The following is a 21,262-nucleotide window of genomic DNA, read 5'->3' as shown; positions in this document are numbered from 1 at the left end:
AAACTAGTGTCGTTTCTTACCTATTTAGATGAATATGCTCGAAATTGGTTTATCTGCAGTTACCGTGCCATCCTATTCCACGGATAATCGGGAATTTACTGCAATTTACATCACTGTGCGATAAATAAGCAGATTAGAAGTCTTGCATGTTCCTTCTCCATTTGCTTACACTATTCAGAACGTAGTCATTGTTGAAGTAGCACGTCTTTGTTCTCGATAATTTTCATTCTAAATCCTCGTTTTTCTTATTACGAGGCATGTTTTTAGAATAAGTACCGTTTTGAAATAAAAAAAGATCAATTACAGATAGAGCAAAGAAATTTATTGGACAAAAATTTACCACCCTTACGCTATTTTTCGACATTGCTCCTGTGATTTTCCAAGCATTTTTCATAGCCATGTACAGGTTTTTGTATACCTATTCGTAGAAAGTTGCCGCCTGTGTAGTCAACCATGAGGGCTCTTACAGGGCTGGGACTTTTTTTGAACATCCTCCGGATTGCCACGACCTCGCTCACAGTAACTTTCATTTGTTTCGGCACCTGAATTCTTTCCTTGGCTTTTTATCCTTTCCATTAAAGATAAAGATCTTCCACTGCACTGATCTTTTATGTACAGAACTAACCTATTGTAATTTATCTGGACGAAAATAAAATTCGTTTCGTCTTTAAATTCCATCATCTTTTCCTTTAATAATGTACTGATTAGTTTGGTAATCCTTGAAGTATTCTTGACATTGATGCCAAAACTCAGATGAGTTTCAGCCGAGAAACAAATGTTGCTAGGTACGGTACTTTCTGATCATTTGGTTAGGAAAACCTAAAGCACCGATCCGGTCACATGATTCAATTAAGACAGCAGAACACACGTTTTGCGTGAACCTTTCAGTACTTTACTTTAAAATATATCACGGGACCTAAAATCGTTGCTTTCAAGAAATGAAGGCTTCACTCTCTCTTTCTCTCTCTCTCCTCTCTCTCTCTCTCTGCGTTTTATCTATTCTCAATTATTGACGTATCACAGTAGGAAATTTCATTACAAAAAGCAGAGCTGGTTTTCTTATTGTCCTTTGGCAACGGGTAAAATATTTATTTCAGTTCTCGCTCAACAATAGGTTAAAATAAATATTTATAATTTGGGGGACATAAGCATCCAATGTTTTAATTAATTAATTACTAAACAATAACATTTCCGATTCGATCCATCGCGCTTCGAAACCATGCTTGCCACAACTTAATAACACACAAAAAATTTGATCCAAATCCAGCCGTTTAAAAGCCTTATGGTGACAAACGTCCACACAAAAGATTTTTATATACATTAAGATTAACAATGGAGATGTTTCCTTCAGTCAAAAGTATTACTTTTAGTCACTGAAATTGGTAGAATCGCAAAAATGATAATAATAATAATAATAATAATAATAATAATAACATGAACCCAGAAAATACTTTTATTTTCCCAACATTTATTTTCAATTGATTTTTTTTAATGTCTGATTTTTAAACCAAAATTTTTCATCTTGTGACGTAACAAGTGATGAAAATCAGCTTTAATCGGAGCTCGTGGCTGTCTTTTCTGACAAGGTATAGCCTTTCAATGATATTTTTCACCGCGAGCAACTTATATTAGCGGACCGAAAAGTGTTAGTTGAGTAAAATATTCATTTAGTGAAGTTTCGCAGTGTCCCGAAACTTTATTCTGGTAACCCTATCGACTTGCTCACTTGTGACGTCAGCAGCGAAAACGAAAACAACGGCTGAATATCGTTTCAGATGTATTTTTAAGAGAGAATATAAGTCAAAATTAAGAAAAAAAAGTAACCTACCCCCTGTTTATGACCACGTTCTTTCAGAAAAGAAAGAAGGGAAACAGCCCTATATCTACTATATATTGAGTGATATTGGCTCGTTATTGTTTTTCCTTTTCCATGTTTTCACATGTTATTTAGAAAAGAATAGAATTGTTTGTGTGTTCTTGCTCGCGAGAATGATTTTAATATGAGGTGCGACCCTCGGGCAGAAAAAGGTTGGGCACCACTGCTATATATGATACTATTCTAAACGAGTCTTGCTCCTTCGTTTGAGAAAAAACTCTCTTGGGTGCGCCACTGGTATGCTAATTTAACGTTCTAAAATAACATATCGATTTTTCGAAAGCTTCGTAGCGCCAAAACAGTTACTCTTCCCTCTTTTATGGTCCCGTGCAACTTCTTCTGATTCCCGCTCCCCCAGGAATGACTAATCATCAATAACTGAGTTGGGGTCACATCCCCCACCCCACAGGGAATTTAGATGAGAATATACTTTGGGAGGAAACCCGAATCGCGGGAATTAATCATAATCTCTTTCTCTTCCCGCCCGTGTGAAACATCGAATCCTTATTCTTCGTTTTGGCTGGTTGATGTTGTTCCGCGAATTATTTTGAAGCATGATAAGATTTCGATTTTTCCAGGAACATAGTCGAATATGAGCATTCCTGTTGAATACATCCGCATTGTAGTTTAGCAAATCATCCTCATTTAGATTATAGCCAATGATCAAGTAACCCGCGAGTTTCAATAATGAAACTCGCATCACGGCATGATAATTTGATAATATGATTTGGTAATGTTTTACATGCAGGGAAAGGTTTTATTGTGACGAGGCTGAACTTGATCCGGTCACCTAACTGTTTTACTGGTAAGACTGTGTCATTTCAGGGGAATGAAGAAACGAAAACAATTAACGCTATCTACTGGAGGTTAAGGTTAATCCACTGGAGTTAGGGTTAAAATTTCAACTATGAAAATATCGCCAAATAGGCAATAGCTTCGTTCAACTGTAGAAGAGCAGAAGCAATTTTCATCCGTCATTCCTTGACGAGCAACTTTCTAGTTTTTCAGAAATAGTAATAATAACTTGAATTCGTGGCAGAGAAATTAAAGTTTTCGAAATCAAGAAATGCTGTCAGGTGAGTTCTCCGCAAACGTAAAAGTTATGATTTTGCATAAATTTTACTCCAGATTTTTGGATTCTTAATTCATTTTAAATATCAAATCAATGAATACACTTAATATTCAGACACTTTTTGAACACGTTTTGACACATGTATTTGCTCTCTTTATTAGAACAATTTGAAGCATTTTTGGAACAGCTTTAAAAAAACTATTGAGAACACTTTTGAGAACACCTTTTTAATACTTCTGGGGACGCTTTAAGAACATTTTTTGAACACTGGCACATGTTCTTTCATTTAGAACACTTTGCAGCACACCTTATGGTCAATACATGTTCAAATTATCCAGGCCATGACACCCACCACCTCCGATTTATTCAAATTTCGTGTACTTCTAGATATGCTGATTATGAAAATATAATTTTCTTGGGATTGATGAAGAGGTTGAAAAGTTACGAGCCTCTAAATATTTGCCGAGATGAGTTTTCTGCCGCCATTTTGAACGAAACTAACACAGTCATAAATGTCACAGTTTTTTTTTTTTTTCTGATTGATGTAAGCTTGAACTTAAACTGAGTTTAGCTTGTGTAACTCCTTTATATATTTTTTCCTGCGAAGGAATACTTCCAATTTTTTGACTCGAAAACAGAGTAACTTTGACAAAAATTTACTCAGAATGCGCCTCCTCCAATTTTAACCACATTTTATGCACAGGTACACGCTATGTGTGTTGAAACACCTGGTAAGAAAAATCTCGGTGAGCCATTCACGGGCAGTAATGAAAAACGCATTTTTTTTTCAGTCAAAAAAGTTAAACCCATTTTTAAAATAATGTTTATTAAACTGCGTTTCCCACAAAATGAAAGCCAACATACATAAAAGGAGCCACAGCATGAGAGTTGAGGTGTCTTACAAAATAATTTTGCAATCACCTATACTGCCCTGCTAAGCGCAAAAGTCTTATCTGCATCTAAGTTCAAAATGAAAAATTACCGGTTATGCACCTCCACGTATTTGATCCGGATGTAACTTTATTTTCAAATTATTTTAATAAATATTTCCCACAGAAAAATGACCATAATACGTTGTATTTAGGTGAAATAGGTGAGGACCATCTGGGGACCGAAACTCAGTTTTGACAAAAGTGCAGATAGGACTTTTGTGCTTAGCACGGCAGTATAACAAAGTAGAAATTTTCCTGTTTGCCTATCAACAGATGGCAGCATAAATGACGATTTATCGACGCGGAAAACTACGAAAATTAACGGCTAGTGCTTTGAAGGGATTGCAAGCAAACAGCCGCTCCTGCATTTGCTTACAATCTCCCTCTTTGCTTCGACCATAATTGCAATAGCAGTTTTCCTGGTAAATCAGGAAGGTTCCAAACTATTACTAAACATATAAAGGTTTTTGCCTAAAGGTTCCTGAATTATTCCAGAAACATTACTGTATTTTGTTGGGAAGGTTCCTGAATTCTTTAAAAAAAATTCCTGGTTAATTTCAGGAGGGTAACGGTAAATGACTTTTAGCTGGAAACTTTTCTGGGTTTTGTCAGATATTTTACGGGGAGAAATTAGGCACACTAACTGCCCATTATTTTCCAGGAGCGTTTCGTTTTTTTTACACTGTTTTCAAAACGAGTTGAAATGCTTGAAGGCATAGACTAATAATAAGAGTAGACCGAGCTTTCTCATTCTTGCTGATGAAGAAAATTGGTTCATAGATGTATCATGTGACTAGTGGAAGGGCTTGGCGAAGACTTTGGCAGCATGGTTGCTAGATGGCAGCATTATCTATAGTTTGGCACTCGACATGTATTTTAAGACAATGTGTTTTCATTAAAAAAACTTCCAGATGCAGAGATTGAACTGTTTTTCTTTTAGTTATGCATTATTTTGACATTAGTAATAGTTTTTGATCAGTTTTCGGTAACTTTTATTTCATTTGGAGCTGTCAGCGTTGGCGTGAACGAAATGGCGTAAACGTTTTGCGTTAACGCAAAAATGTACTAATCGGTATCTTAAATTGAAACTGTAGGTAAAAATCTTACCGTTTGCTGATTCTTCTTGGTCGCTTGCATCTTTTATTGCTTAGAGAGTTATTGAAATTGACTAAAGAAAATGCACAATACTATCTAAACGAAAAACTCACTATATTAACAAAATATTTACAACTTAGAATAACAAATTTACCAATCGGACTCCATAAAAGATCATTCTTCCGTGTTCCATCAATTCTATTTATTTTATTTCGCGCTGGCGTTGATCGTCTGCTACGATTAACGCCCGCTGTTGCTAGGTTATCCACCAGTCACATGGTTTGGTTTATGAGCAGCAAAAGGGTTGCCATAGCTCGGTCTACTCTTATTATTAGTCTATGCTTGAAGGTATCAGTAATGAGATAGCTTACCTCCTATGCGAATTTCGGAAGGCCTGATGACTCCTCCCCTCATGAACCATGGCCGTTCGGGGTAGTATCGTGGAAGATCTATTCTGGTTTCTACCTGAGTGGAAGGGTACTTGAAGTAACTGGTTTCGATGCCGAAACGGAAATTCACCTTCAGGAAACCGTTGATGACCAGCAACAGACAACAGACGGTGAAAACGAAGGAAGACAGGAGACGAAAAAGACGGAAGCGCCGCATCGTACCACCTGATCATCAAAAGCTTCATGTGACCTGAATAAATAATAGTAACAAAAAATCATGGATCTTGAAAATTATCGTCTGCAAAAAATAGCATATGAACCTTAGAGGAAGTATTCTAGTAGAGAAAGATGGGGTTCTTTTGAAATCGCGCGAGAAAACTCCTCGAATTCGCGTAAGCATGCAACAAGTCATCGCATTCATCTTTGCGTTACAGCTCATTGGTGAACCTTTGTTATCAGCTGCTCACAACTCGAGTTTGCAAAATATTTCTTGTTAAAAGTGCGAAACATAAAATTTGCAACCCTTTGAAATTCGGTGGCGCGTCGGAGTGTCACGTGACAATCAAACAAAATAAAATAATAGTTTAAAAAACTAAAAAAACACGCTTTCGTAGCAAAATGAACTAAAAAGTGAAAAATAATCTTTGGATGATAGTAGTTGACCAATCACTTAATTTTAATGATACAAAAAACCGTGGGGTGCTGTCTATTTACATTTTTGCATGGACAACAAATGGAAGAAATTCAAGACAACTGATAAGAAGCCCCCCCACGCTTTTTTGTATTACATTAAAATTAAGTGATTGGTCAACTACTATCATCCAAAAATTATTTTTCGCTTTTTAGTTCATTTTGCTACGAAAGCGTGTTTTTTTAGTTTTTTAAACTATTATTTTATTTTCTTCTTTTTAGTCTTGTTTTACGAAAAAATATCGATGTATGTGTGTGGAAATCATATCTACATTACTTTGAAAATTTGAGATGTATTTCAATACAAGTTTTGTTCAACAATGGTCTGATCAGCAATGAATTTCCAATTGAAGGCTCACCTAAATTTTGGCATGAAATTAGTTAAAAACAATTATATTTCATGTTCTAATTACCTTGGAACATTGGAACAAATTTTGTCTGATGCAAAAAAATTAAAGGTTTTTGTAGATATTTTTAAATAATTTTTGTGAGCATTTTTTAATGTTTTTTTTTTTTTTTTCCTTTTTCACATTGTTGGATTTATGCCAAAATATTGATTAAAATTGGAGGAAACTAACTATTAAAAGAGTTAATTAATTAATTTGATTATAGAATATTGCATTGTCATCGGGTTTGAGGTCGCGTGCCAAATTTCAAAAGAATCCGATCGCAGGAAGTGGGCGAAATTTGAGCTGCAAGATTCCGTTACAAGATACATACATACATACATACATACAGGTGAAGCTAATAAAAGCGTGTTAAAAAAGAGCTGTTTCGTGTTGGTAACTGAACAGCAACCCTGTTCTGTCTCTATTAGACGCCTGCTTTAAGAATTAAGCTTAAACCAACTTAGATTTTTCTGGGAAAATATACTTCGAAGAAATACATTTTTTAAAGAAACGAGCTGATGTGTGTGTGTGTGTGTGCATCAGATGATTTCCTTTTACTCCAATTTAATGTCATTTCCCCGTTACTGGCAATTTTAATGTGATTCAATAGTTTACACTCTAAATATCACCAGCAGTGGCCAAATTGAAACATTTTTTTAAAAAAATCGCAAAATTTGTCGCCAAGTTAGCGACAAAACTTGGTGACCAAAAGGTTGGCGATATATCGCCAAGTGTCCGCTAAATTATAACACCACTTGAGTTTACATCGAAATTAACAATGATTTCTCCCCAAAAAGGGGCAAAAGACCCCTTTAGAAACACCCGAATGCAACCAAAAGGGGAGGTGCACAACTAGACTCCACTAGGAGTTCTACGTACCAAATTTGAACTTTCTAGGGCTTACCGTTCTTGAGTTATGCGACATACATACGCACATACGCATATCCGCCCATACATACATACGTATATCCGCACATACATACATACGTACATACAGACGTCACGAGAAAATTTGTTGTTATTAACTCGGGAATCATCATTATGAATATTGCGCGTGTCTATACGTTCTTAGGCACTGATCCACGTGTGGTCGAGTCGAGAAAAAAAACACAATATTCATTCGGGGGTGAGTAAAATGGAAATTAAGGAGGATTTTTGAGTGAAATCTTTTTTCGCGAATACAATATTCCTTTTTGGTTAAAGGAAGTAAAAATAACCAATGTTGTTATTGCACACAATACAAAAATATGCATTTGGATCAGAGGACGCAGTCCATGCCATGTAAAAACAGCCCACACCATTATGGAGCCTAGCTTTCACAGCGCCGTGCTGAGAACTTGTGTTCATGGTTTCTTGAGCCCTGTACCATATTCGAGCCTTGATATTTACTCTTATCTACTGAAATGGTAATTAAACTGACCAAGCCCCGGTTTTCCAGTCATCTGGTGTCCAACCGAAATGGTCACGAGCTCAGGAGATACACTGAAAAAAAATGCCATGCAATGCACTTTTAGGAGTAAAGACACTCAAGTATAGATCTTCTAATGTTACATCCAATGAAAGCAAATTTTGCCGCACTGTTCCAACGAACAAGGTCGTCCCACAACCCACTGATTTCTGCGGGTATGTCACTCAGTGTTGCTTGTCAGTTAACACTGACAGTTCTACGCACACATAACTGATTTCAGTCATTAAGTATAGCCTGCCAGGCACTTCATTGTTCATGGCGAGAGGTTATGCTTGGTTTTAAGTATTTTCAGCCATCAGACCTCAGAGTGTTGAATTTTCCAAAGATTTCGAAATGTAACATTTGATCGTACGTCTAGCTTCAACAACTATTCCGTGTTCTAAGTCTGTTAATTCTCGTCATGCAGCCATAATCAGAGTAAAAATCTATTCCCATGAAGCATTTGAATACAAATGAAAGCCCTACCAATGCATTGCTTATTTATACATTTATATGCGACACTATTATCATCTGCATCTCTGCACCTTGCAATGCATTGACTTTTGTCAGTTCTGTGTAATTACTCGTTATGATGATACTGTCTACAGATCGTAAAATATGGTAACTGTGGCAATGGTTTTAATCTTTATTTGTGAAAAAACTCCTTCCCCTTTTTATTACTACATATTTACCGTACTTCAAAATAGGATGTTAATCACACTCTATATTTTCAAAAACGCTCGCCAACAGAAAAAAACTACAGATCTAACATTTACGCTCCTAAAGATGTAAAAGCTCTTCTATTTTCAAACACTCAGTCTGGAAGGGGGAACACAGGAGAATACCGTCGCTCGAATTCTTTGGACTTTTATCGTAAAAAAATGCAAATATAGCGTAAGTTGGTTTAAACCATCTTTTTTTTTGGGGGGGGGCGGGGAATCCCCTCAAACACCAAGGTGATACCCGTAAATATTTTTTTTCAACTGCAGTACTGTTCACACTTTTAATATATTTGTAATTACTACACTTTATTCAAAAAGATATGAACTTCCAGACAGACCCCAAATAGATGGCAAACGCCAAGACGGAATTACAAGCAAGAACCAAGCACCACCCCTGCGTGCAGTTCTCGCCTTGCAAAGCAGCAGTTATCCAGTGCCTTATTCAATCTTATTGGGAGCTTAGTCAATTTCAACGAACAATTAGCGACCGAAAGTAAATACACTTAATAAACACGCTTACTCAGTTTTTAAACTCGTAGTGAAAAGCCAATTCGTGCAACTAGTAACTTTTTTGCAAAGACACTTGATTTTACAGGGAGATAGATGCAAACCTGTGAAATCCCGAAATGTTCTATAGAAATAAACAGTATCGTTTCGGATTTTTTTTTATAGTGTACCAAAATATGAAATAAATAAAAATCGCTTGAAAATTCCAAAAAATTTTAACCACATAACATGAAAAAGGACTAAGGGGTCGATTTTTTATGAAAATAGGCACTTTAAAGGATTGGAACCAAGAAAAGAGACTTTAAGAAACTTAGCGACCTCATAAAAAGTCCCGTGTAACCTATCTTTAGGATTTCAATGGTGAAAACGAGCTCAAAACTGATAACAAATTTCCTAACTAGTAGCAATAAAAATTTTAGCAAAAATCCAAATCAAATATGAACTGAACTATTATTCAAGAAAAAAATACAACAAACGATGTTGAAACTCGTTTTGAAAATATTATGCTTCTAAATTCATTTTTCCTGAATTTGAACTACTGCAGGTTGAAAAATATCATTTCTCTTCAATGATGCAGAAAAGCTGCGACATATTTTTCGAGTACAAGTTTGACAAATTGTGTTTTGCATTCCATATTCGAACTTAGACCTTTAGAATCACTCGAAACTTTTATAACCATCGTGAAAAAACGAGATGAATAGAAATCGGAAATAAAAACGGATTTCTGTGTTACTGTTATTTTTATTAGAGTATTATTACTCGAATTTCTAATTTAAGAAGGAAGGATACATAAGCATAAAAACCTTTTTTTTTTTTAAATCATGGGAGGTACTGCAGAATTATTTTTTCGGTCTAATAATCGGTCAAAAAAATAGGTTAAAAAAAACACTAAAAGGTAAAAAACAAGGTAGGTGCTGTTTAATATCATGTTTTTTAGTCTAAAAAACAAGTTATTTTATACATTAGATATTAATATTTATTTAGTTCTATGGAAATCCTCTGTCATTTTCACATTAATAACACAAAATTCAATGTATAGTCGTGCGTTGTCAACTACAGTTTAACAAAACATCTGTACTTTCAAAATAAATGAACTTTCGAAAGCATTTTTTCCCCTCAGAATTTGACATTTCGTTGTCTATGCTGGAAAATTGACCTTAATTGAGACGAATATCCACACTGTAAAAACGATTCAGAAACAATCTGGAAACTAATGGGCAGCTGATATGCCCAATTTCTACCAGTAACATATCTTGCAAAAACCAGAAACGCTTACTGCTAAAAGTCAGCAACCTTCCTGAAATCATCCTTAAACCTTTCTAAATACAGTCGACTCCCACTACAACGCGATCCGACTTACGCGAAATGGCTATAACGCGAATTTTACACAAGTAACGAATTTTAGAGCTAACGCGAATTTTTCGCCCACAACATGATTTTTTTTAGAAGGAAGTATCAGCTTCGTTATTGGCTACTAAATATTGATTTCATGAATGTTATTACGTCCCTTTGAGCATCACTGACAGTCAAAGTTTCCACACCAAACTAGTCTAGTGCATCAAATAACCATAATGGCACCTTAGTGTCACCTTCATCTAAAGTTTGAAAATGTGAAGAAAAAAAAAGTTTCTGATAAAAAAATTTTTTTAAAGACTAAGATTCTCGATATGCTTGAACAATTACAAAACGTCGAAGGTAGCGCGATAATAAGAGTATGAGTGAATCTTCCATATGTACAATTAAAAGTCAAAACAAAAAGATGTTCGTAAAAGTAGAACTTAGTTTCAATATTAAAGCTTACAGAGAAGTCTAGCAAACTAAAAATTATGAAAATGGTAGCTACGCGCGCTCTTGCATTGGGGATTAATAAAAAGATCAGGTAGAGGAGATGCAGCCACAAATTGAAACGTTTTAAATAAAAGGTGAAGCGTATTTAAAAATGTATTAGATGAGAATAACGATCCGATCTTGGAGCATAAGTCATAACTAGTATCCTCATTTTTAGCCTACTTTCCCAGTAAAAGTCAGAAAAAGAAGAAAAAAGCATGAAAGAAGGCTTAATGCATCTTTAAAATGCCGCGAAAAAAAAATAATAATAATTAAATAAATATCGAAAAATTAAAAATTGGAAAGTAGGGTATTGAGATGGGAAAAAATGTCTGTCGGTCTGTCTGTCTGCCCCCCCCCCCCTAATACCTTTTGAATGAATAGTCTGATTCGAACAAACTTTTTTTTTGTTCGAAAGATCTTGGCGAGGACACCTCATTCCCATATTTCACTTTTTACTTTGAACTATTTTTTGTTCAATTTTGAACAGTTCAAAAAAACTTAACATTAGCGCCTACGAGGAAACTGAAAGTCAATGTAGATTCCGTACTTGAAGGCGGATTTATTTCAAACAAATTTTGTTGGAAATAGCTATTGACGCCAAACTCCAGACTCCGACTCCGATAACTTAGAGGCACCTGACTCCGACTCCGATTCCTGTGCCCGACAATTAATCGGACTCCGACTCCCCGACTTCGACTCTGACTTCGTAGCTTTGGCAAAAATTAATACACGGAGGACAAATGACTGACTCCGATTCTTGGATATTCGTCTCCGACTCCTTTATCCCAAAATGAGATTGACTCCGACTCCGACTCCGCAGCTATGGTTTTTACTGTGAAATAATTATTGTTGATATGATTTGTTTTTATTTTCAAGCTAAAGTTTTAATTTAAGTATTCAGTTTTCGGCGAATAAACTCGAAATCATTTATGTTTCTACATAATGATATGCGCAGACGATTTTTTTTTTTTAACAATGAAAAGTATTTCTTTAAGTTGATATTTTATTGTTTTTATTTATTTTGGTAAGTGCATTAATTCATTTAAAAAATTATTTTTGGCAACAGGGGAAAAAGAAACTTTTTTTTTTTTTTGATATGATGTATTTATTTTAATAAGCTTATTAATTTTAATCATTATTTTTTCGTTTTGAAAGCTGTTAAAGAAATTTTTTTTAAGGGAAAAAAGTGTATTAGCTCTTTGTTTAAAAGGTGCTGCTGCTTTTTTTTTTTTTTTTTTTTTTTTTTACGCATCTAATTTTTTTAGATGTATGAGGAATACTTTATTCCTAGAAATTAGCAAAAATATGTTTGAAAGAATATGCGATTTTAGCTACTTTTGAGAATATTGATCAGGTACTAGAAAGTAGTATGGGTATACGGGAAAGTAGGCTCGTATAATTCTAGACGGAACTTCTTGTTTAACTCGTAAATATTGCTACTGTATCTACTGTACAGTACTATTTTGTGCATCATTTTAATTTTACTGCATGCAGTGCGTACCGTTTTGTTTTATTTTATATTTTTTATTCCCATTGGTCATTCATTTTGTTCATCTTAAGTATTTCATGTTGAATAACAGTTTTTTATTTTTTAAATACAGTAAAAGTTCAGTTCTTTTCGGAAGAAACTGTATTGGTTAAGGAATGCTTTAGAGCAGTTTGAGGGGTGTTTAGAAGTGCATAAAAGTGTTCGGTATGCTTTAAAAAATTTGTATGCATATATTTTTCCACAACGCGAAATTTCAACTTACGCGAGGAGTCTTGGAAGGCATCCCTCGCATAAGTCGAGACTCGACTGTAATGTGGAACTACCTCCGATTAAAGACAGATACGGTTTTGAAACCTACAGGGAAAACTTAAAAGTTGATTATAAATAGGGGCTTGGTATCTTTCTGATTTGCCTAAGGCCACTATACTAGGGGAGCTGACTCATCCAACGCTTTGGATCCAAATCCAAAATTAGTATTTGTACAAAAGCCTCGTTGCAGAAAACTGGTGACCAAGTTGCCTAATTGAAGTTTTATTATTTTATTCTGCGAATGAAAAATATCTTATTAATACAAGTTAAAAAAACAAATAAGGTGTGAAAATGAGGTTCTTTACAGTAAACATTTCTCGATACATTTTTGTAGAATTTGTGAACTAACTTTTCTTTCTAGATTTACCTAAAGTGACATTTTAATCAACTTATCATCAACTGTTTAACGACATAGCAACCAACAAATATATAATGTATTTATAAATACTAGAAACAAGGTTGGATTCAAAGCTGTCTCGGAACCAAAATGTCGGATAAAACGGTCTGTCCTTTTCAAGAGGTTCTAGATTTCCTAAGAGAGCTCTAAAAGTTGCAACTAGGAGCACCTCCAAGATAGAATTGCAAGTACCAAGCATTATCGCTTGCAATTTTCGCAAAGTCTGCAGGAGCCAGTAGACCTCGTTCTCTGTGAGAGCTTAGTCAATCTGATTGGACGAACTCGCCCATGGAGCGATACACTAAATAAATACGTTTAATTAATCTTTAAACTGGTAGCTAAAAATATTTTTCCCCCATGAGTGAAAAGTCTGTATTCGTGCAACTTGTAGCAATTTAGGAAACATTTTCACAAAGATACTTATTTTTCACAGGAAATGGGTGAAATTCCGAAACCTTCCATAGAAATTACCTGTTTCGGAATTTTTTTACCGTGCAAGGACTCCCCGATGAGAGGTCACTGTGTTCTACCCTCAACTTCGTTATTCAGCAAATTTTGTCTAGGGGTTTGGTAAAATTATCGTCATTCTGCAAAATTTGGAGTTCAAATCGGCAAAATTATCATCATTTGGCGAAAGTTGTGGTTTCATTTGGCAAAACTTGTAGTTTTATTCGGCAAAAGTATTATCACTCTGCAAAATTTGGCGTTCAATTTGGTAAAATTATTATCATTTGGCGAAATTTGGAGTTCAATTCGGTAAAATTATTATTATTCGGCGAAATTCGGAGTTCAATTCGGTAAAATTATCATCATTCGGCGAAATTTGGAGTTTCATTCAGCAATATTATCGATGCACCACATGAATGTAATTGGACTTCGACTAGAAAATAAAAATTTAAAAAATAAAATGAGGTCGATGTACTTGAAAGTCAGCACAAATCAAATTATTCTAATCTGTACATAATTAGACAATACTGCTGGTTTAAAAAGGAAGACAAAAACGAAGTCGCGCCCCGAATGTTTTGCTAACGAAAAAAAAAATATTTTAGGAAAATTGAAATTAGTAGAAAGTAAAATGTTTTTAGTCTCTCCTGTATTTAATGGGGTGAGTGAGTTGTTTTTAATACTAAACTCTCCATGACTAACTTTAATTAATGATTTTCATTTTTATTTTAATGTCTAATGTCTCTGCTCCTTATATGTAGGTTTGCATGCATGCTCATATTTTATCATTCGATTAAACTCAGATTCATTCAGTAACTTAAGGCTACGGTAGACACTAAAAATGCTGAAAATTGAACAAAAAATCCGAAAAATTTTTTTTAGCCTTTTTTAAATACTTTAGCAGCTACTGTATTCAGGGCAGCAAGATATTTTTCATTCCATGCATTATTTAATGAATTATGGGTTAGTTTTGTTTTGCACATCCGTGATCACGCCCCTTAGTTTACATTTTCAGCACGTATACACTGCTGTCACTATTTACATAAAAACATAAACTTAATATATTCCATGCACCACAATATTTATCGGATTATAATGAAACTTTAGAAACACATTCAGACAATATCTAACTATAGTTGTATGCATGAATTTGAGTAATGACAGTTATGTAAAATTAGAAATTCAACTCTTTTGTGGTTAAAATCACCGTAAACTGAAAATTTCACATAAAATTTTCATTTTCAGCTACTTTTTATAAACTGCCTCATAAAACATTACATTTAATGCGTAAACTAGTGTAATTATGCCTAACGATTGAAAAACAAGTGGAAATTCAAAGTTTGAAAAAAAAGTGCCTCATGGTGCAATTAGAAACCCTTGAAATTTTCGTTTTTTTAAATTAAATTTCTGAAAAAGTATTAATTTTTTTTTTTTTTTTTGCACCAAATTTTTTGAATTTCTGCAGATGTAATACATATACAAGCACATCAAGTTTTAGGCATCTAGATCAATTTTGGAGAGAAAAAATGTTTCCACTGTAGCCTTAAAAATTCCCGCTTTCAAACATTCGTTTGGGGACACCTCTAGTTTCAACAGACATATTTGCTGCAGCATGTTAGTGCTCCTTCCTTAATTTATTTATTGGGTGCAATGCTTCACATTTATCTATTGATTAATTTATTTATATTCTGCACTATTAATTTGATTTTGAATGGCACACCACAAAGATTGAATAATGAGATAGAAGGATTTTTTCTGTGAATTGATGATGTTCCTTCGTGGAGAAAATCTGTATAATACGTGTCACTGTTTTATTTCTTGAAATTAAATGACTTAAAAAAATAAATAAATAAAAAGTTGCAGGCAAAATTTATTTCTATTAAAAAATATATATGAATTAAAATTCCTTTTAAGTGAACACAGAAAATATTATACTTACTGAAACACATAGTTACCTCAAAAACTAAAACTTGTCTTATATGCTATGTAGATCACATTTTATCAACTAAACACTCCGTAGAAGTTCGTACCAATGAAATAAAACCTTTAGCTGATAAACTGTTACATGTATCAGCAGATGTTGACCTACGCAGCCTGCACAAAAGCGAAATTCACCGTACACTTCTTTATAAATCTCCTGAGATTGGGCCGAAATTACCTTATTTGTCCGTTGCTGTTAGGAGAGGGGGAACAGTGACTGCTGTATGTCTGATTAGAACACTCATGATCAGAATTCGTCTGGAAGCTCGCATGTTTCCTAAACGGGCACTAGTTGTAGTTGCCGAGTATTTTCTTTTTCTTCGATGCCATTATTTAAGAGAATATTATTGGATTTCGGTTGCGATTCTTTGAAACACAATAATAATTTAGTTTCTGAATTATTTTTTCTTCATTGAAACGTAAGATTTTTAAAATGCAAAACACCAACCAAGGTGCACGAATGCAGACTTCTCACTTTTGTGAATGGTATTTTTATCTACCAGTTTGAAGATTAACTGCGCGTATTTATTAAATGTATCTGCTCATCATATCCGGACTTGTTTCCACTCAGAATTATTTTACGCCTTTCAAACTGATCGCTCCTGTGGCAATTTGGCTACTTTTCATCTTTCAATGGTTTTACTATTTCCATTTTTTAAAAAGCATAATTTGATCTTCAAGCTTTTCAGCATCTTAACTTTAAATCAAATTGAAACCAGTTGTAACGTGCAAAAATGTTATAGCGAAGCAGTTCAAGTAGAACAAATCTTGGTGAAGACTCCAGTATCGTTTCCTGATATGGTTGCAACAATTTCACCGGTAGATGAATAAATCAACTCTTCCCTTTCTCGCATTGAGCATCGATTTGTCTACCGGTAGAGTTAAGGCCCCTATATATACGAGTAGACGCATCAGCTTAAGTTCAGCCATTTTGGATCGGAGCGCGTGTTTGAGTGGTTGTCTTTTCTGGCAAGTTATCGTGATCTTCTGGCAAGTTTGGTGATTTCTCACTGCCAACAATTATTAGCGGCACGTGAATTATTTATTAAATAAAATATAATTTTTGCTAATTCGGCAAAACCTGAGACTTTCCTCTGGTAACTCTAGCTCCGCAACAATGAAAAATCCGATCCAAAATGGCTAAATTTAAGCTGATGCGCCGGCCTAGAGTCGTTCCGATTATTCCAGCACAGGAGAGTTAAGTATATGATTAGCCATACTGGTGGTAATGAACTTGGCTCAGAACCATAGGATTAGCCCGACTCGTGGTAATGCACTTGACTCAGAACCAGAGATAAGCCTGAATCGTAGTGATGCAGTTGACTCAGAACCAGAGGAAAGTCTGAATCGTAGCAATGCTTTTAGCTCAGAATTAGACTATTAGTCGGACTCGTGGTAATGCACTTGACTCAGAACCAGAGGAAAAGCACGAATCGTAGTAATGCACGAACCAGAGGATAAGTCTGAATCGTAGTAATGCGCGAATCAGAGAATAAGCCTGAATCGTAGTAATGCACTTGGCTCAGAACCAGAGGAAAAGCACGAATCGTAGTAATGCACGAACCAGAGGATAAGCCTGAATCGTAGTAAGGCACGAATCAGAGGATAAGCCTGAATCGTAATAATACGTTTGGCTCAGAACCAGCCCATTTTCCGGACTCGTGGTCTGAGCGCCACTTGGCTCAGCAGTGGCGTAGCTAGACCCGACTTTCGGGGGGGGGGGGTTACTTTTATTTATATATATCTTATACATATAAAATCTGAGTATCTATCTATCTATCTATCTATCTATGTCCAAGCTTCTTCTCCCGAACGACAGTGAACTGACCATCGAACCAGGTATCGATGGATTCGTCATCTTCCCGTCTTCATGTTTGGCTATTTAACATAATCCTCCGATAATAATTAGCGGAGATATCAATTAAAAATTATTAATTATGACTCTTAGATTTCAAAATAAAATCCATATTTTTCGAAGGCTTTCCTCCATTCAAATTATTATTCAGTGCTTCAACTCAACTTTCCGGATGAACGCTTTTATTAAAATTTACAGCGTGAAGAAAATCATTGAGATGAAAGATCTGTTGCCATTTCTTTTTCTCGAATATAAAGAAATAAAATTAGGCTTTTGTTTTAAGGCTTTTCCTGTAATCAGGGTGTTTAAGTTGTTTACTTTTCGATTATTTTGCCGTAATCTGCAGCAAAATTTTGCTGTTTTTTTTTTTTTGTTCAAGCCTGATTGTTAAATACGCGTCACATGACATAACTTTCATTTTCGAGGAGGACCGTGCACGTCGTAAAGTAAATGAGTGATTTACATGCAGTTTATTTTTAGTTACCTAACCTTAGTTAAACCTTGCTTTACGCGCATTTATTTATTCCTTAACGCGTTAGAAACTAGTGTCAGTGTACTACAAAAGCATCAACTGGACTGCTCTTACATTTTTTAGGTAGCCCGTGCAACGCCGGGCACGCAGCTAGTCTTATACATATAAAATCTGAGTATCTATCTATCTATCTATGTCCAAGCTTCTTCTCCCGAACGACAGTGAACTGACCATCGAACCAGGTATCGATGGATTCGTAATCCTCCCGTCTTCATGTTTGGCTATTTAACATAATTCTCCGATAATAATTAGCGGAGATATCAATTAAAAACTTTTAATTATGACTCTTAGATTTCAAAATCAAATCACTATTTTTCGAAGGCTTTCCTCCATTCAAATTATTATTCAGTGCTTCAACTCAACTTTCCGGATGAACGCTTTTATTAAAATTTACAGCGTGAAGAAAATCATTGAAAAGAAACATCTGTTGCAATTTTTTTTCTCGAATATAAAGAAATAAAATTAGGCTTTTGTTTTAAGGCTTTTCCTGTAATCAGGGTGTTTAAGTTGTTTACTTTTCGATTATTTTGCCGTAATCTGCAAATTAATTACTTTTGACTAAAGGAAACAACCTCATTGAGAAATTCAAGTCATAAATATTCAATTAAGACATCATATTTTGTGTTTTAACGGAAAATAATGACAAGCTTATAATTTTACTGCAATTTGTTTTCTGACCAGTAGGATTCTCAGTGCATTTATTACAGCCCCTGACACATTTGTCTAGAAACTAGTGTCAGTGTACTACAAAAGCATCAACTGGACTGCTCTTACATTTTTTAGGTAGCCCGTGCAACGCCGGGCACGCAGCTAGTATATATATACTAGCTGACCCAGCCACGCGTTGCTGTGGCGAAGTAGTTAGATTAAAATATTTTTTTACTCAATATTTTGATAGAATCTAATTAATATTTTTAGTAAAGCTTCAAATAGTCAAGCCAATTTTAAAACAAATGAGATTGATAATGTACCTGTTAGGCTGAATTAAGTAATTATTGAATGTAGAAAGTACTAACTAAATTTTCAATGCTTAAAGCGCTATACTTAGCTTAGTAAATTTTGCAAGTATGACTTCGGCCAAAAAAAAAAAAGCAAAATAACTTGAAAGTGATAGTAAATATCGAAACTGATTATAATATATCAGAACGTAGAAATTAAACATAAACCAACATACTCTTTTAGAATGTACACTAAATTTTATTCCTCTCAATTTATCTATAGTTTGTATTCAATAACTTTTTTACAAAATACATTAACTAAATTAAAAACATATAAAAATTAAATTTTATAAATGAGGTAGATAACATTGACTTCGATCTATTGTTTCTATCATTTGAAAACTGAAAATTATCTAAGCATTAAGTTGGGCACGATATTCTCGCTTTACCTGTCTTTTGCTAACACAGATAGGAATGACAAATTTCCCACTCGTGAGTAGGCGATAGATACAGGGTGTCCTGAAAAAGTTTGACTGTTTTCAAAAATTTATGACAGGAAAATGGTTAATTATAATAAAATATTTTTTTCAGAAAAGTTATGTGGTGGGCCGTAAGTGTTGTCCCCCTTAGCTCCAAAGTTTAGTTCAAAAGCTTTTCAATAGATAACGCTGCAGATCGTAAACCTCTAAGTCAAAAAATAATTGTTGGAATTCACCAATTTTTCCTCCAATTGCGACACATGGAGATTTTGAAAATATTGTATTTTGCGAAATTTTATTTATTTAAAACATTTTGCGAAAAACTATGGTGTAATTTTCTGTCTTTCCTTGATTTAAGGTCTTACATCTGCTGTGCCATCATTAAGTTGGGCACGATATTCTCGCCTAGATACACATAAATTTACTTCGGACACTTCTTGAAGTAAATTTTGGAACTTAAGGGACGAAACTTACAGCCCACCACATGAATTTTCTGCAAAAATTATTTTTTTTATCATTAACCATTTTATTGTTATGAATTATTGAAAACAGCCAGTCTTTTTCAGGACACCCTGGAGTTGCCCATGAGAGAAACATGTATGTTTCAAGTCCAAACCGAAGGTAGACATTGACAAGCCTTCCAAATATGTTTGAAAATTATGACGCTATTAATCGCTTACGTGGCAACATAAAAATTTCTCCTTTTAACTTTTCGGTCAAAATTGCTGAAATTTTGATGAAGAAACGTGTACCTTTGCATAATCTAGGTGTGTTTAAACTGTGAAAAAGAATTATTTGTGAACGAATTTTCAACCGAAAATCGTCTAGTGGCATTCCTGATATATCCAGAGAATTTAAAAATTCAGCTGGAATGTTTACGGCTTTGTTTTCATCGACAACTGTATAACCCTGTTTAGCATCAACGGTCAGCACAATATGATTATGATTTTTTTTTTTCCAGCTGTCAGTAATGGCTCATTGTTCACAATAATTGTAGCTAAGATAGCGTCATTGCACTGTTTTTTCTCATTGCAAATCAGTGTCAACTAAGTCGGTGACCAATCGATCAGGTAATATCACACCGTAATGACTAAACAACAAATTTGAAATTGAAATGTATAAATCTTCAATCAATACTAAAGCTTCATTATACATCCTTTGTGTAAAATCTAGATTTGGATATCGGTGTGTTTGTTTACTCTATGGAGTACATCTTCAAGCATAAATTTTATATAGTTTCCCCACAGAAATGATGATTGTGTTGGATATTATGTCGTGTAAATTATCTTAAACAAATGACGAATACTGTTTCTCATTATGCAAAACCTGCATTAGAAAATGCAACTCCTAATGATTGTGTGCTACCAATAATTACAATTCAAGAAATGCATCGTGATATGTATTAAACATTCAACAATTAACGGTCAGAAATATTCCCGTCTTTTAGGGAATGTTTAACGAAAACTAATGCAAAAACAACATTCACTTTGTTTTGGATGCACAGTTTTGTTTTGGATGGAGTTTTGGTCCCAATGTCTTGGCTTTAATTTTTAATTATGCCTGAGATTGATGAATGTTGTGTTCTTTGTTTGCGTGGCTTCTAAGATTTTTTTTGATTTTATTCAACACAGTAAAAAACAATTAAGAAACGTCCTGAAAAATAATGGGCAGCGAATACGCCCAATTTCTGCCTGTAACATATCTTAGAAAAAAATAGGAGCGTATCCCACTAAAAGTCAGAAACCTTCATAAAATTATCCTGAAATCTTTCTGAAGAATTCCGAAACCTCTCCGGTTCGAGACAATCATTTCTCTGAAACCTTTAGAGAGAACCGAAGTAAAATTAAAACTAATATCTTGGCACATTTTTCGACTCACCAAGAAAGTACC

At 34.5% G+C, this 21,262-nt stretch overlaps 1 protein-coding gene across 1 annotated transcript in view; it reads right to left on the bottom strand.

The window, feature by feature from the left end:
- LOC129228352 (glycoprotein 3-alpha-L-fucosyltransferase A-like) overlaps positions 1 to 21,262 on the bottom strand; it is a 70,163-nt gene that overhangs the window by 42,260 nt on the left and 6,641 nt on the right. The window contains exon 2 of the mRNA XM_054863031.1: positions 5,347 to 5,614. Coding sequence (XP_054719006.1) covers positions 5,347 to 5,581 — 235 coding nt within the window. The 5' untranslated portion in view covers positions 5,582 to 5,614. The remainder of the gene's footprint in view (positions 1 to 5,346; positions 5,615 to 21,262) is intronic.

The sequence above is a fragment of the Uloborus diversus genome, chromosome 8, assembly GCF_026930045.1.
Source record: "Uloborus diversus isolate 005 chromosome 8, Udiv.v.3.1, whole genome shotgun sequence".
Lineage (NCBI taxonomy): Eukaryota > Metazoa > Arthropoda > Arachnida > Araneae > Uloboridae > Uloborus > Uloborus diversus.
The sequence above is the reverse complement of the archived record's forward strand: the minus strand, read 5'-3'. Positions and strand labels throughout refer to the sequence as shown.